Source organism: Vidua chalybeata, chromosome 1 (assembly GCF_026979565.1).
Source record: "Vidua chalybeata isolate OUT-0048 chromosome 1, bVidCha1 merged haplotype, whole genome shotgun sequence".
In the NCBI taxonomy this organism is placed as follows: Eukaryota; Metazoa; Chordata; class Aves; order Passeriformes; family Viduidae; genus Vidua; species Vidua chalybeata.
The window spans coordinates 47,415,722-47,431,041 of NC_071530.1; the positions used below are offsets into that span (position 1 = coordinate 47,415,722).

Sequence of the window (15,320 nt, forward strand, 5' to 3'; positions counted from 1 at the left end):
AGTAACTCTATTTCTTCTTGATGTGGTGACAATTCTTACTAACAGAAACTCTGCAAGATTCTGGCACTGCACAATTTTAGTACTACTGTCAGCTTACAGTTCTTGCTCTGAAACTCTGAAAGGTAGTATAAATTTAATTTAAGCTGAATATTGTCTCCTACACATTTTTTCCCAAATGAACTGCTAAGCACATCCTTATATGCCTCCTTAATTGACCAGGATTTACCTTACAGCCTTTTGTTGGCAGTGGTTTTTCTACCTGACTGGACCAGCAGGTATCATCAGCTGGACATTAATTGCAATTTTGGCATGTGTTCACTAAATGTGGGTTCATCAGAGAACACAGCTGGAACAAACTAGTTATTTATCAGACACAATATAGGTAGGAGTAGGCACCGACAGCCATTGCTGCTTTGCTGTAGAGATAGAAAACATCACTACTAAAGACAATTACAGTTGTGCCCTGGGCATATCTCAATGCACATCTGCCATAAAATATGAGTAAAGAAGGCTGCTAAGCTGGCCTAATAATTTTACTCAAATGGTCTGAGGTGGAAACAAAGGGTATACATACATGGAAATATTGCAGGCTGGAAAGAAAAATACCTGTATTATTTCAGGGAAGGTCAATTTGACAAGCTTTGTATTCTGCACAGTATGTGTTCATAACAGTTTGAGAACCATACCTTGTTTTGTTTAAGAGCTCCTTTCTCTTTCATATGTGGGCAGTCTTTCCCAGTCACAACAGCTTTTATATCTGCCACTGGCACTGCATTAAAAAGAAAGAAAATCAAACCCCAGAAAATTAGTTAGAAGCAAGGTATGTAAAAGTTACAGAGTCTAAAAAGAAGCAAGACTAATGTGTTAAAATTGCCATGTCCTTTTCCATGTCCAGCCTTTTGTAAGAAAGAAAACTGGAAGAAAATAACTAACACAGGAACCAGTGAATCTTGACAAAATTTCAGACATCTGGATAGAAGTCTGAAAATGCTCTTTCTTGCCTATTTAGACTACCTTGGGTAAGAGTGTTTCATATAAATGCATACCTGTGCCTGGACAGTATGTGTACTCATGGATCTCAAAACCATATTGTTTTCCTCCTTGTTAGTGTAATGTGCCTGCTCTGTTGTTGCTCTTTCCTAGGCATCCAGGTAAAGTCTCTGCTGGAGAGAGGATGCTGGGCAAGTTGGACCCTTCACTCAGTGCTGTTTTCCTTCTTTTAAAAGCCTGTAGGATTTTTTTTAAAAATAGTTTTCTATTTCAGTCCCATCAGCAGTTTAGTTGCTTTCTGGTACTAGAAGGAATAAGGAATACTAAGACTTATAACAAGCCATTCCAATTGCTTCAAAATGTGACGTGATCAGAAATGACTGGGGGGAAAAGAAAGGTAAGGAAAAATATTGGAATCTGCTGACACTCAGAGTCACAGAGTGAGGTCACCAAAGCATAAAGATAAATTTCTCTGAGTTTCAAGCGGAAGTCAATTTTCCAAAGGTAATTACATTATGGAGAATCTATATGCTCTACAATACAATATGGTCCCTGAGTGACAGTTTCTACGATCTATAAATAATCCATTATCCTTGTGGCTGCAGAAAAGTATCTTATATATAGAACAGGATAGTAATATGAAAACCTGTTACTGCCCAGTTCTTTAGAAACTCTAATGGAAATAGTGAAGAGAAGAAATGCATTTACTCTTCTACTGGGCCCAACAGCAGCATATATTTTATGACAGATTACCTCAGCACTAAACGGATGGCATAGGATGTAAAAGACATTCTTAAAGTATTTGCTTTGCATGGAAAACTGAAATGAAAGGAAATAATTTGACTCTTCACTACTCAGCTTCTGCCTTTAGTCTCAGAATTTTATGCTGTGGGTCTGCTGACTTTTTATGCCTCTGACAGTCCCGCTTTGAAGAAGAAGAGATACTGTTTTTGAGAGGAGAGAGTGAGCTAGAATAAACTGGGAAATTAAGGAGCTATTTGACTGCAACTATGGTAGAAAGGTCTTCCCAAGAAAAGAGTTCCTGCCATTTTTTGAAGAAGCCCAGGAAAAGAATTTCTCTGTTTGCATAAGATAAGGTTTTCTGAGGTCAGAGCTCTCAACCAAGAAGGCTTTTCTCCAGGTTTCATACGCTTGATCTGTGTGATCTGGAATACAGTTACTATGGGAGATCACAGACTGATGTGACATCCTAATCTTTATTTATCTGGAATTTGGCTTATGCCTTGCTTTAGAAAAATATAATCAAAGACTTCAGGAGGTATCAGAAGTTGACTACAAGATGCTGGAGGGCGTAAGCACAGATGTTATGTGCTCACAATGGATAAAGCCTTGAGAAGGAGGGCAGCTGTTTTCTGTCCCAGCTGGAGTCTGCATGGCTTGTTAACTCTGCCAGCCTGAAGAGAGGGGTGACACTCACAGAAGTTAAAAGGTTAAAAACCCACACATTTATTTTTAGGGAATGAGACTAATTATTCAGACTTATTATTCTCAGGCAAGGAGAATACAAAATGCTTGATGCTGCTTCTCTTGGTTCCATTTTCTTACCCACCTATTCTCTTTATCTACGTATCTGGCTCCAAATGCTGAGAAGTTGAGCATCATATTCAAACTTTAAGAATTCAAAAATCAATAATCTGTCCAGAGAAAACCAGAATATTTATGAATGGTCTGGCCCAATGGTTTCTAAAGCAGGAGCCCTGACATTCCTGAGTAGGTTCAAGAGTGCACAGAAAATGCAAGTGCCAGATGATGCTCACAGTCAGGGTCAGGGGTTTGTGCGTGGAAGCATGCTCCAAGCAAACAAATCTGGGAACTGCTGCTCTTGTAACTGTGCCTGCAGATCAAGTGTGACTTTCATTCTTCTGTCACTCTGACACTATAACATTCTATGGCTATTTCTCTGCCTTGTCCACAAAAACAGTCTCTTTCTGTGCCAATGCAGCAATGTGAGGCCCTGTCCTACATTCTGCCAAGACTGCAGTAAGACTGTGGAACATCCTTGAGGCAATCTGTAAGGCAAGGAAAACAAGAGAATGTGACTGCAAACTGTCAGGGCTCCAGCATCACACAGGCTTTTCTTCTTTCCCTCTCAGACTGCATCTGGGAGCACTTGGACATTTTAAAAGGAGCTGCCTGGAGACAGGTTAGGGGAGGAAATTTCACATCATTCCCCAATTTTCAGGCTGGAAAAATTTCAAACTTCTGAAAAATTAGTCTTTCTGCCATTCCATGAAAGAAATGGAACTACCAGATGAAATACCTGTATAAGCGGGTCTAATTTGATAATGCCAAGGATTTTCAGAAAAGAACAAAAATAAATTATTCCTTATTCAATGCTGGATTTCTTGAAGTCACCTCCCAGTGACAGAACTATAGTCCTTATTTCCACTATCATAAAAAAGCTTCTCTGGATTACAGGTTAAACCCCTACAACTTGTGTTGAAGAACAAAGGAGAAATCACTAGAGTGTGATGGTTCTGAAGAGCTCCAAAATTACTTTTAACCATAAGAAAAATCCCAATAAATCCCCTGATAGGATCTGGCACAGAGACGTGTCTTCTCCCATTTGGCTACACAGAAACAGTGAGGTCCTCTCAATGCTCTTCACAGTGACCTGTCACATTTAAGCCCACTCCTTACAATAACTAAAAAGACCTCTGCACTTATCCTCCTCCAGTCACTAGACTGCCTGTTTCCATGGACAGGCAGTGCTTCTGAATATGCCCAAGTATTTTTATTTGACATCCGCAGTTAGATGAGCAATGAAAATAAACTGTGTTCCTCTCTAGGAAAGACATGATCTTTCCAAGCTGAATGAAATTATAAACTCATTGAAAAGCTTAACACAGTCCCCACACATACTTGCCAAACCCAGAAGAGTGGTGTTTGAGTGCAGGAGGAAATGTCCCCTGCTCTTTAACTTCATAAAGAGAGCTGTGCATAATGTCCCATGTTAAGAGAAACCTACTACAGGTTATAAAGAAGAACTAGCATAAAAGAAGCAGAAGTCACAATCTTTGTGCATGACTTACACTTATCTTGCAAGGAATCATGAGGGACTTCTCCCTGTGGACTTTCTTCCAAGTCTCCGTAGTGCAAGACCTTGTGATTAGGTGAAAGTCGACAATACCAAAATTTGTCTGTTGAAATAAACACATTAAACAAGGTCACTGACATGTATTCATCAGCCTTACTAACAGCAGAGGAGAAAGCTTACTCAAGCAAGGTGCTACAGGGAAAGGCTGTCTTTTCTTTCAGAAGAAGAAATGTGTAGGGTATATATATAAGAAAGGTAGGGACTTTGCTCAGTAATTTTACTTAATTAAATGAAGCTGGCATTAATCTACAGGGGTTTTGGTATTGACATAGTCACTGGCTCAAAAAAAAAAAATACTACAGAGAAAGAATTGACTTAGTTTTTCCAGATATTATATACCCTCATGGCCAGAAGACTGGCAAAGTAACTACTTTGCGTGGATAACTTTAATTTACCCATAAAAGATTCATTTTTAGCACCCACTTTGTGAAAATCAAGCCCTACCAGCTGTCTTGTGTGGGACACCCAAAAACTGATAAATTTGAAATATCCCATACTTTATGAAAATTATGACTCATGTCTTTTTTTATAGACATGGGAGAACACCCCCATATTTATGGAGAGACTGGACCTAATAAACATGCAAGGACTTAAAAAGCAGACATTAAGTCTCTTGTCCTGCAGATAACTCAGTGCTTTGCATGGTCACAAATATATGTGTGACCATGCAGTTCACACCCCAGTTTGCATTTTAGTCCTTCCTAAGAGATGTACATTTACAACTCCTGACAACTTGTGCTTCACAGGACATAATTCCCCCAAACAACATTTGTTAAAATCTGCTCCTGTGAAGAACATCACCTTTGCAGAGCCAGTCCACCACACTGCCTAGTGTGCAAGGATGGTGCTTGCCAATTCCCTTTCTGAAATGTCAAGAAAGAGGTTACCCTTCCTTGTCAGAGCACATTCCATTTAATAAATAGATCACATAATGTTAAGCTGTCAAAAACACAATCTTGTTACATCCAAACTAAATCTCCAAAAGCTCAGAGCAAGGCTGGATGTTAAAATGCCAGTGGAGGGGGGCAGAGGGCTTCTGTGGCTCTGTGCTTCTCTCGTACTGGCAGTGCTGCTGCTGTGCCAAGCAGCAGCCTGAGGGACAATTTCAGGGAAATGTTAGCACTGACACAGCCCTGCGGTGCTGCAGTTGCTGGGAGCCTCCTTTTGGATAAAACATTGGAGAAGCAGTAGAACCAGCATATGTGAGCTCATCTGGGGTGTTAGCAGAGAAAGGGCTTCTTGGCTCTCTGAGTAAAACACTGGCCTCATAGACCCAGCTGTGTCCTGAAGGACACTCCAGGCCCCTGGCAAGTCATTTAAAATACAATGCAGTAAAACACAGGCAATTGAATGATAAAAATGGACTTTCACATGCCCTTTTAAATTTATTGTCCCAGTGGATAAAACGGTTTGGCGGAAAAATCTTACACCCTTCTAACTACTTTCTGAGTGTGCGGCCCCTTGTACAGAAAGGTTTCAAAAAACCTTACAAACCTCTCTAGCAAAGGCTCAAAATGGCCATGGGAGAGGTTTTGGCTATCAACTTCACAGGCATGCACAGCACTGAAAGATTGATGGTAGAGAGCCTGAGATTATGCTCTTGTGATGCATACAAGAAGAGTGGCTGAAATATAAGCAACCCTGGACTATAAGCAGCAGAACATACAGTATGGCACAGTATAGGACTGAGAAGAAGACCCCACCTGCAAAACTTTTGCAGGGAATTGAAACTAGAGCAAGTAGGAGCCCTCATTAAACAGACTCTCATCTGAAGAGCACACACACAAGCAACTTACTAGGCAGTTTGTGTATCTCAGAAGGATGTATGTGAAAATTTTCTAGATTCATACCTTTTACAAGAATTCTACCAGAACCTTAGCAAAGCCTGACGCTTAAAGAATATACCCCATTGAATCTGATGGTTGACCACTCTGCCTAAAGAAAAGCCTCCAGTAACTGCAGCAGGAAGCTTTCACAGCTAGCTTTAAATGCAACCTCGTTGTTTATTGGGCTGTACAAAGTAATACAACTTTTCAACTCTAAAATTAAAACAGTAATTTTTTTTCTTAGTAGAATGGACATGGTTTCACTACTTTCTCAGTGACCTGGGCAAAAAGATGTTCTAACTGAAAAAAAAAAAATTACCGTGGATTCCTTTCAATTTGTCACACATGGGGCTGGTGTTAGCAAGGGTTTGGCTCTTCTATCTCCTAGGGGCTAGTATTTTTGTAACCTTGGCTCTTTCAATGCCATGCTTCAATAATAAAAAAGGGGAACACCCCTCCATGAAAATATCTTATTTTGTTTTGGGAAGGGGTGGCTTAATGGGAAGAAACCTAAGCCCTGAATTTTTGAGGAGCTTTTTCAGCAATTCCCCATAACCCAAGTTTAATGAAAAACTAATGGCCAGAGACTGTAGCTTGAAGCATGTCAGGCACAACGCTCCTGAGGGCTCACTATATCTCTGCTCTGCCACAGCCTTAATGTCAAGGGGAAAGCCCTTCAATGAAAGCTACAAATGGAACTAACAAGGTTTCCTCAACTACAGCCACTAAATGACTGCACCAGCCAGGCTGAGGAGGGTGATAGCATGTTGCTAGGAAAAGGGACCCTTGTTTCTACAGACACCTCAGCCTTACCCATCCAAGTTTTTGCTTCAGCTGTACATGATGCTACAAATATTGTATCAGAAAATATCCCACTCACATGAGATTGGAGGGGAACCTTGGAGGGGAACAGTTTGAAACTGGATGCAGCTATTTTACTGTAGTGCAAGTGCTGAACACAACTCTATTGGAAAAGTAATGTATAGAATGATCCTGCAGTCAAAACAAAAATTATATGAAATTGCTTCCACTGAGAAAAAGAGTGAAGAAGTCTGAATTGTAGAACAGCACATGGGAAGTAGCCAACACTTACTTTGAGCTCTAAATTGATAAATAAAAAAAAAATTAAAAAAGCAGAAGAAAAAGTTCTTTTCTACTATGACTCAAATGTGGTGTTTATAAAACGAAGAAAAACTACTATCCAAACCCTCCAAAACTCTCAAACCAAAGTCTGCAGAGCTGAAGTGTTACAAAAGGCTTTAAAGTTGAGACAGACCTTCCCTATTAGTCCCCTGTTAGCACTCCACATCTGGCAGATCCATATGTATGTGCCCAGCTGGAACAGGGCAACTGTGTGTTCAGGAAGGAATGGGGTTTCTTTTGGTTTTAGGCCCAGGCATAAGAATTTTCCCCAGAGACTAGGTCCCCTCTGTGGCCTGTTTTGTATCCAGTGTTACTACACCTACCTCCTACTCAGAACAAGAAGCTGCAGGGAGGGCAGTCACAGAGATGATGTGGACTTGATATTTCATCAAAATTTTCAGACACTACATTATTTACATTTCCCAGCAACTCCTTATGTCTTTCAGCTCACTGACCACTGATGTAATCACATTAGGGTGCTAGAAATTCTTCTTTGGGAAACAGAATTATTCATTCTGGTTTTTAATCTGAAAAGTTTTCTAGGAAATTGTTCTGATTTTTCAGATATTTCCTAAAGCAGCCAGCTATATCACAGCATATTGCTGAAGATTATAGAGGTTATGAGGTTAAAAAAAACCCAAAAAATCACCTACAATTTGGCTACAAAAGTAATATTCAAAATTGTGAACAAATAGCAGAGCACAGAACATTTTGCTGATGGGCTACAGAGCGCCTGACCATTCACACAGTGTGTTTCCAAGTGCATTAATGGCCAATGACTCATATGCCTCTAACAATACTATTCCAGGTAAAGGACTGCTGTGGTTAGTACAGAAGTGCTCTATTGTTAGAATCTGGGGAGAAAATAGCTCAGCTATGCATGAACAGAAGTCTCAGAATATGTATTTTTTCCCAAGATACGTTCAAGGTTACTAGTTTTTTGTTCAAATAAAAACATCTTCACAGATTTAGCAAGAGGAACCTGCTTTTAAATATATCTGCGAAAACATGCATTTGTGTAGATTTTATATCTATATGTGCATGTAGGCATGCATATTTTTTCTTTTTATTTTTTCTCTCTCTATTAAAATTGTTACTGACATTTTCACTCCAACTTGTCTTAACTGCCTAGGTCAAGCCAGGAAGCCCTCCCAATAACTGGCAAATAACTGACCTCTGGCATTGTTGGAGACATATTTGGTTAAGTGGCTTGTCTCCGCGAGTCTCGTGCTCACAGAATATTAGGTTTTTTGTGGGACTATGGAGACTAGGATAAAGTAACAGTAGAAAAGAGCTCAGCAGAAAAAAGTCAAAGGTGTGAGTTACTTATCCTAGCAAGACATGGAAAACCTGTATTCACTTGATTTTTTGTTTCAAGTTAAGGTTTCTGTTTCCAGTTACTTTCATGGCGCCTTGTGTTTTTAATTTAATGGTGTGTATCACCAGGGTTTCCCTTGCTTCCAAAAATTACTGTTTGAGAAACCTCATGTTGGCTGCAAAACTACTTCAATAACATGCAATTTCTCTACAATCTTTATAAAGGTAAAAAGGGAATTTATTTTCAGGAGTGCACCCAGCAGCATATTCTACAAATGTACTGGATGACAGCATTAGAAGTATCTATTATCCTCAATAAAATGCCTTTATCTGCTACTTAACTGTACTGGAAATAATAACTACTGGGAGTGTAGAGTGCTTGGCAGGTTTTTGCTTTACTCTTCTTCCTTTTCTTTTAGGAATTATCTAAGGAAGGAGAAAGCTGAAGAGATCTATCTTTCAGCAGATGTTCATGGCCCAGGAATAAAGTGGGGATTAGCAAAGCATGGTGATCTGCTGTTGAACAGTGATCAGAAGGATAGCTTAGATTTTGCTGTTTCATTTCCAAATGATTAAAATACTCAACAAAAACCCAGGAGTTACTGATGCAGTTGTCCTATGAAAACCTTGCAAGGGAAAGGCCATGTATTTTTTTGGAAGTGCTAAGGTTCCTACTGGGACAACAATGATATTTCTGAATTTCAGCTACAGAGAGATCCTGCTATGATAATCCTGTGCTGAAACACAAAAAGCTGAGATCTGAATATAGATACCTCATGGCTTAATCTTCAGTATCCCCTCAGTGAATCACCTGTTGGATTGGAGGCTTTCCAATGCTAAGTATATATGAAAGTGTTTAATCTCTTTTCAAAAGGCCATAGGAGGCTGTAAACTCCCTTCTAATTTTTTTGTAAGTCAATTTTTTCAACTTACCGTGACTAACCATGTGTGTCCTACCACATGTTCAAACAACAGTCTTAATAGAAATTTGCTCTGGAGTCTTTATCATGGGCTAAGGCCTGTTAATTGTCTTTAAATAGGCAATTTAATGCTTTCAGCTTCTGTGTAGGGCACGTTCAGGTTCTTCTTGTACAATATCTGCAGATTCATGACATTTGTTCCATGATTGTGTTAAGGAAAGAAAAGAATCATAGGAAAGGCAAAAAAAGGATATACATGCGTTAGTATAACTCCTACCTGATAATGCTACTCTTACAAGTAGATTGACACATAACAGGCAAATTGTAATGCCTCAGAGCACTATTCATTTCTCTTTCAGTTCCATGTCAACCTGGATGGACCATGGCCCTTTTAGAGCCTTGGTAATGCTCTATAATAAGTGGATTCAGTTGGAGCACCAGGCAGGTGACAAGGACTCCTGAACCCCCTGAGGTATCTGGGGCACTTGTAAAGGGAGATGGGTTACAAGAGAGGAGATGGGGATGTGGGACAATGCTAACAGAAGACACACTCAGAATCTGGGACCTCTTACTATTTTTATCAGGACATTCAGAGGAATTATCTGAAAGATTGACTGTCATAACATTTAGTATCATTAGCTAAACCTTGGATCCTCTGTTAATTTTATTTCATCTTCTAATTCTTGATATCACAACAGCCCTGGTTTTATAGTTTGTGCTGCTTTGGGGAACAGGAGACCCTGAAGGATAAATGGTTATTCCAAGAGAGCTTCTTCCACTCCCTGTGATCTGACAGTATTTGTTATTTGGACTGTGCCAGGCACTGTACATACCTAAAAAAGGATCCCAGTTGAATGGCTTACAAGCCAAGCATGCTTCATTAAATCGCACTGTGTTAGGTCATAGAATCACAGAGTATGATGAGTTATTGGAAGAGTTATTGGAAGAGATCCATAAGGATCATGGAGTCCAAATCCTGGCCCTGCACAGGACCATCTCCAAACATCACAACCATGTGCCTGAGAGCACTGTCCAAATGCTTCTTGAAGCTGTGACTACTTCCCTGGACAGCCTGTTCCAGTCAGTGTCTGATCACATTCCACGTGAAAAACCTTTTTCTAATATCTAACCTAAACCTCCTCTGAACCCAGCTTCAGGCCATTCCCTCAGTCCTGTCACTGAGCACCACAGAGAAGAGATCAGTGTCTGCCCCTCCTCTTACCCTCTTGAGGAAGTTGCAGACTGCAATGAGGTCTCCCCTCAGTCTCCTCTTCTCCAGGCTGAACAGACCAAGTGACCTCAGCTGCTCCCCAGATGACTTCACCTCAAGGCCCTTCACCATCTTTGTTGCCCTCCTTTGATGCTTTCTAACAGCTTAATATCTTTTTTTTATATTGTGGTGCCCCAAAATAAACACAGGACTCAAGGTGAGGCTGCCCCAGCTCAGAGCAGAGCGAGACAATCCCATCCCTTGCCCGGCTGCCAGTGCTGTGCCTCATGCACCCCAGGACAGGGTCGGCCGTACTGGATTTAGTCCTGGTGGCCTCATGCATCATCATCCTGTAAATGGTTTTGTGTCTACTACCTCCCTCACAAATGGTATTTTACCCTTCTGTTTCAGGGAATACAGGAAGTCTATCATAAAGCATACACAATTCTCCAAGGGCATGTGGAAACATGACCTCCTAAATGGGCTTCCATTTGTGAAAAACAATCTATTTCAGTGAAGATAATGTTCTTTGAGGCATGGTTGCGTGTTTTATTTGTTTCCAAAGAATCATGAATTATTTCTGGCCCTGTATAAATATGACATCAAAGCAATTAATCTCGTGTCCTATAGAATTCACTCCAACGCATGATAGGAAGCAACCTTCTCAACTGAGGACGAGAAGATTACATTGATTTTTAAAAAAAGAATTATTTTTTAGCTTCAACCGTACTCTTATAAGTTGAATGAATTTATACTCCCTAAGGCTCTTGATCCTATAAATCATAAACTAACAACAATTTAAGATAAAATAAACAGTCCTATCTTCCTCTTGGAGATCAGCCAAAAGAAGAATATTTGCTACAAATCCTGCTCCTTCCCTTGAATTTGAGTAATTTGGATTAGGCTGTGAGAGGAATAAAATAAACAACCCTCACTACTGGTAGCCAGACAAACTACATATTACTTTACCTACTTTCACTTTCTGAGTACATTGACGAAGGAAAGACATGTATCATGACTCTCTATCTAGTCTGTACAGAAATTCAGAGTGGAATATTGACCATCTTTCTGTGCAGTGAGCTTCATAGGTGTTTGTATGCATGACAGAGAGATTACAAATAACCTCCCCACATTAAGGAAAATTGCCTCCTTGTTTCTAAGAAAGGAGGCATTGCAGGGATACTTCTCTCTGTGAAGAATGCACTTTTCCCTAATTCATCTGAAGGCCTCAAATATTGATCTTTGTCAGTTCTTACTCTTAGCTTTTGTAACTTTCTAATTTGTTCTGTATTTACAGAGGAAAACAAACAGTAATATGAATCCTCACAAAATGAGGGGTTTAAAGTGAAATTTTGGATATGACTTCTAATTAATCTGCTGAATTTACTCTATGTCCCCATTACATTATCTGGAGAAAGAAACTCTGAGGGAAAAGAGCCATAGGGAGTTTTACTGTATAGAATGAGCAATGACTCATAGAATTGGGAAAATAATCTTCCCATATCAATTAAGTATTCATATGAAGGTACACAAATTACTGAAATAAATGCTTTCAAAAAACATGTTTAAATACCATAATAAAATTATATGGCAATGTAAGACTAAACCAAAGGATGGGCAGTATTAGAGGGAGGGGTGCAGAATGAACCTGTTGCATACATAAAGGTGATCAAAGTCTGGAAGATTAAAATTCAAGCTTCATGTGCTATTCCTGCAAGGACATTGTTTTGAGATGAACAAGAAGTCTGGACATTCAGGCAGAAATCAAAATACTAATTTCAGAATGTGAGACTGCTGCTTAAGATTTTGGCAAAGGCTGTACTTGTTCCAGATCATCTGTGTGATAAGGCTGCAACCAGTTTCAGGGAAACAGAAAATCCTGAAAATTTGTAACTTGGAGATGCTCTCAGATGCCTCCTGGTAAAAGCAGTCAAGACAGCACAACAACCAAGAATCCTGTCAATGAAAACAGTATTCTTCAGTTCAATTTACAGACCAAAGTGACAATATAAAGCCAGACTAGGGAGTCTGAGCTGTACCTTGCCGACGTCGACTGTTGAGTTTCCTAAAGCAGGTGCCCTCCACAAGTCGATTGAGACGTTGCTGCTTGATCAGTTCTAAGATCTCTGGCTGAATCTTCTCCTTTAGTTCCCTTGGGAGAGAAAGTAGGCACTTGTAAAATTCAGTCAAAGACCATCCTCCTTCCTCTGAAACAGAGTCTCACAAGATGTTTCCGTAAGGCGTTTGAAGAGGACATCAGTCACAGACAAGCCCAGGTCAGAATCTAGTCTGCCCCAGAAAAGAAAACCCTTTTTCTTTTAGCAAAGAATGGGAGTTAGGATATCTTTGTTGTAGACATCTCCCTCCTACAACATCAGTGCATGACTCAGGCAAGTTGCTTGTTTTTATATTACTTTATTCATTCTAAAAATAACGCTTGTTATAATGCATCAACAAGATTTTTCCACAGCAAATAATGCTCTTTCATCATAGGGGCCCTGTGAAGCTTATTTTAGGGTATGTCACCTTTTGTTTCATGATCCTATGCTGGTATACTTCTCTAGCACTATTGTTTAGGGCAACACAAGAAGGCTAGTACATTTTGAAACAATAGTAAAAAGCAGGGAGCAATGCCAATGAGTGAAACTAATAATGATCAATGCCATATTCTTGCTCTTAATTTCATATAATTTGATTACTTAATTATTATCAGAATTTGTGGAACACTAACTCATGACTAGGGAACAACCAAAGATCCAACTTCACCTTTGCCCAGGAGTGCAGAGACCTACAATACATCTAGAAATAATCTCACATATCCCTCAGAAAATCCATTTTCTCCATCTTACTTTGAAAAGAGTTCAACATGTCAAGAACTAGGCAGAAAACATATGCACATAATATTTAAAGTTTAATTTCATACATCATCACATGGATTCACAGATGTCTAAATTCTTCAGTTATATCCTCACTTAGATTCATTAAGAATACATAAAAGACAGGTTTAAACATCAACTCGACAGCAAGCCTAGTAAGATTAAAAAGAAATAACTGAATGTGTAGAGGATTTACAAAATATGAAGTTTGTCAGAACCATAATTTTGCACTGCTGTGCAAATTGGGTAATACCAGAAATCATTCTGTCTGGCAGTATGTTCCAGCAATCATCATCAAAAGGAAGCTAAGCTGTGGTATCCCATAGAGAAAACAAAAAAAATTTTCTCTTCTCAAAAACTTAGGAAGCCCATTCTCTGCTGATTTCCACATTCATTTGGATCCTATGCCTTTGATCTGCCAGACCCCCACTGAAATCACTGCAAGTCCTCTGCTACAAAGATCAGGCCTTTAAAATAAAATGCCCTCTTTCCCCTAGGTGTCAACAAAATGATTGGATGCATAACCCACTGCATATTTACAAGCTATGAAAATCTAGCTGGTCAAAAACTCAAGGAAGCATTGTAACTATAGAAACAGGCCATCTTTTGGAAATGTGTTATTAGTCTTTTAGGACTTGAATTTTCAAGCACTGTTGTTTTCTATTGGAATCTAAGATATAAATATGTTGAGTGGTTTATGTTTATGTTATGGTTTAAATAATTTTGTGCTTGAATAAATGTCTTGCCTTTACTGAGCTTGTGAGCTTCCCTATTCCTCAGGTAAAACCTGAGAGCAGGGGCAGAGGATAACAGTGTTAAAACATAAGTGTGGATTACTCAGCAGTCCAGGCTGCTGACTAAATCTCCAGCTGGACTAATTTCAAACATTCAAGAGTGGTGTAAATATCAGTTTGATATTTAGGTAGTTTAACTCAGAAACTGGATGGTTATCATTAAGTAGGTGTAACATACCATAACATTATATTTGTAAGACACTACCAAAAAAACTAAAAATGAATGGGCCACCCAGCACATTAACATCTGAATGTTTGCTCCTACAACATTCCTAACATTGTGTCTTCTGGCCTCTAATGCCCCACCTGCCCTTTACAAACCAGAGGAAGAGAAGGACTTTTTAACCAATCCAAATAGAAACAGGTAATCTTCTCTAAAATACTTCAGTGCCTAAGGCAGACTTTGCATGAGAAAAGCGGTGGTAAGAAAGAAGGGACCATTGGTTATGTTCTGGAGGCCCCCTGCACACATACATTTTTGCTCTCACAGTTGTGAAGCTCAGTGTGCTACTCTCTTCTGTTTGGTGGTCCTTGAACTTGATCACACAGAGGTTGTGGAGGCAACTCATTTTTCCATGCAGAAACAGTCTCTGGTAACTCTCGACTTAGTGAAAGCCTTTAAGACCTCAAGCCCTTGCCATGGTCACTAACTGCACTTACTGTTCTCAGCAGCTCATGCCAACACATGTTTACTCTGACTTGGATGGTTCTCAGCCATGTTTCTGACATCATGACTCCAGATGTATTTTTGCAAGGTGATCCTGCTACTCAGTGCTCCTCACTGTCAAGGTTTCTGTTGCACCATTTTGAGGCTACAGAAATGGGTCAGAATAATCAAACCAACTCTATATTTCCTTCTGAAAGCTATCTGAAGGCAACAGAGTTCTGTTCCTCATGATCTAAAGACAGGAGGGTTAGGAAAAGAATTTTGCGTAAGAAATAGTTCCTCCTGCCTAATTTTAAAATCCATCAGGAGCAATCAGCTAAAAGAAGATCATAAATGCAAATACATTTTGTGAATATTTATTTATTGTCCCTCAGATGACATTTGCTTAACAGGTTGTGCTTTGTGAAGACAGAGAACAGACTTAAGTCTAAGAAGACAGTGACTTTAAAAACTGCCATT

The 15,320-nt window shown here is 39.5% G+C and overlaps 1 protein-coding gene across 5 annotated transcripts in view; it reads right to left on the minus strand.

Annotated features, from left to right (window-relative positions):
* The window catches only part of ELMO1 (engulfment and cell motility 1), a 302,773-nt gene that overhangs the window by 10,743 nt on the left and 276,710 nt on the right, over nt 1-15,320 (minus strand). For all 5 annotated transcript variants that reach the window (XM_053942149.1, XM_053942139.1, XM_053942157.1 and 2 more), the window contains 3 exons: nt 12,564-12,676; nt 4,044-4,151; nt 687-769 (listed from right to left, as the gene is read on the minus strand). In XM_053942149.1, the coding sequence (XP_053798124.1) occupies nt 687-769; nt 4,044-4,151; nt 12,564-12,676 (304 nt within the window). The remainder of the gene's footprint in view (nt 1-686; nt 770-4,043; nt 4,152-12,563; nt 12,677-15,320) is intronic.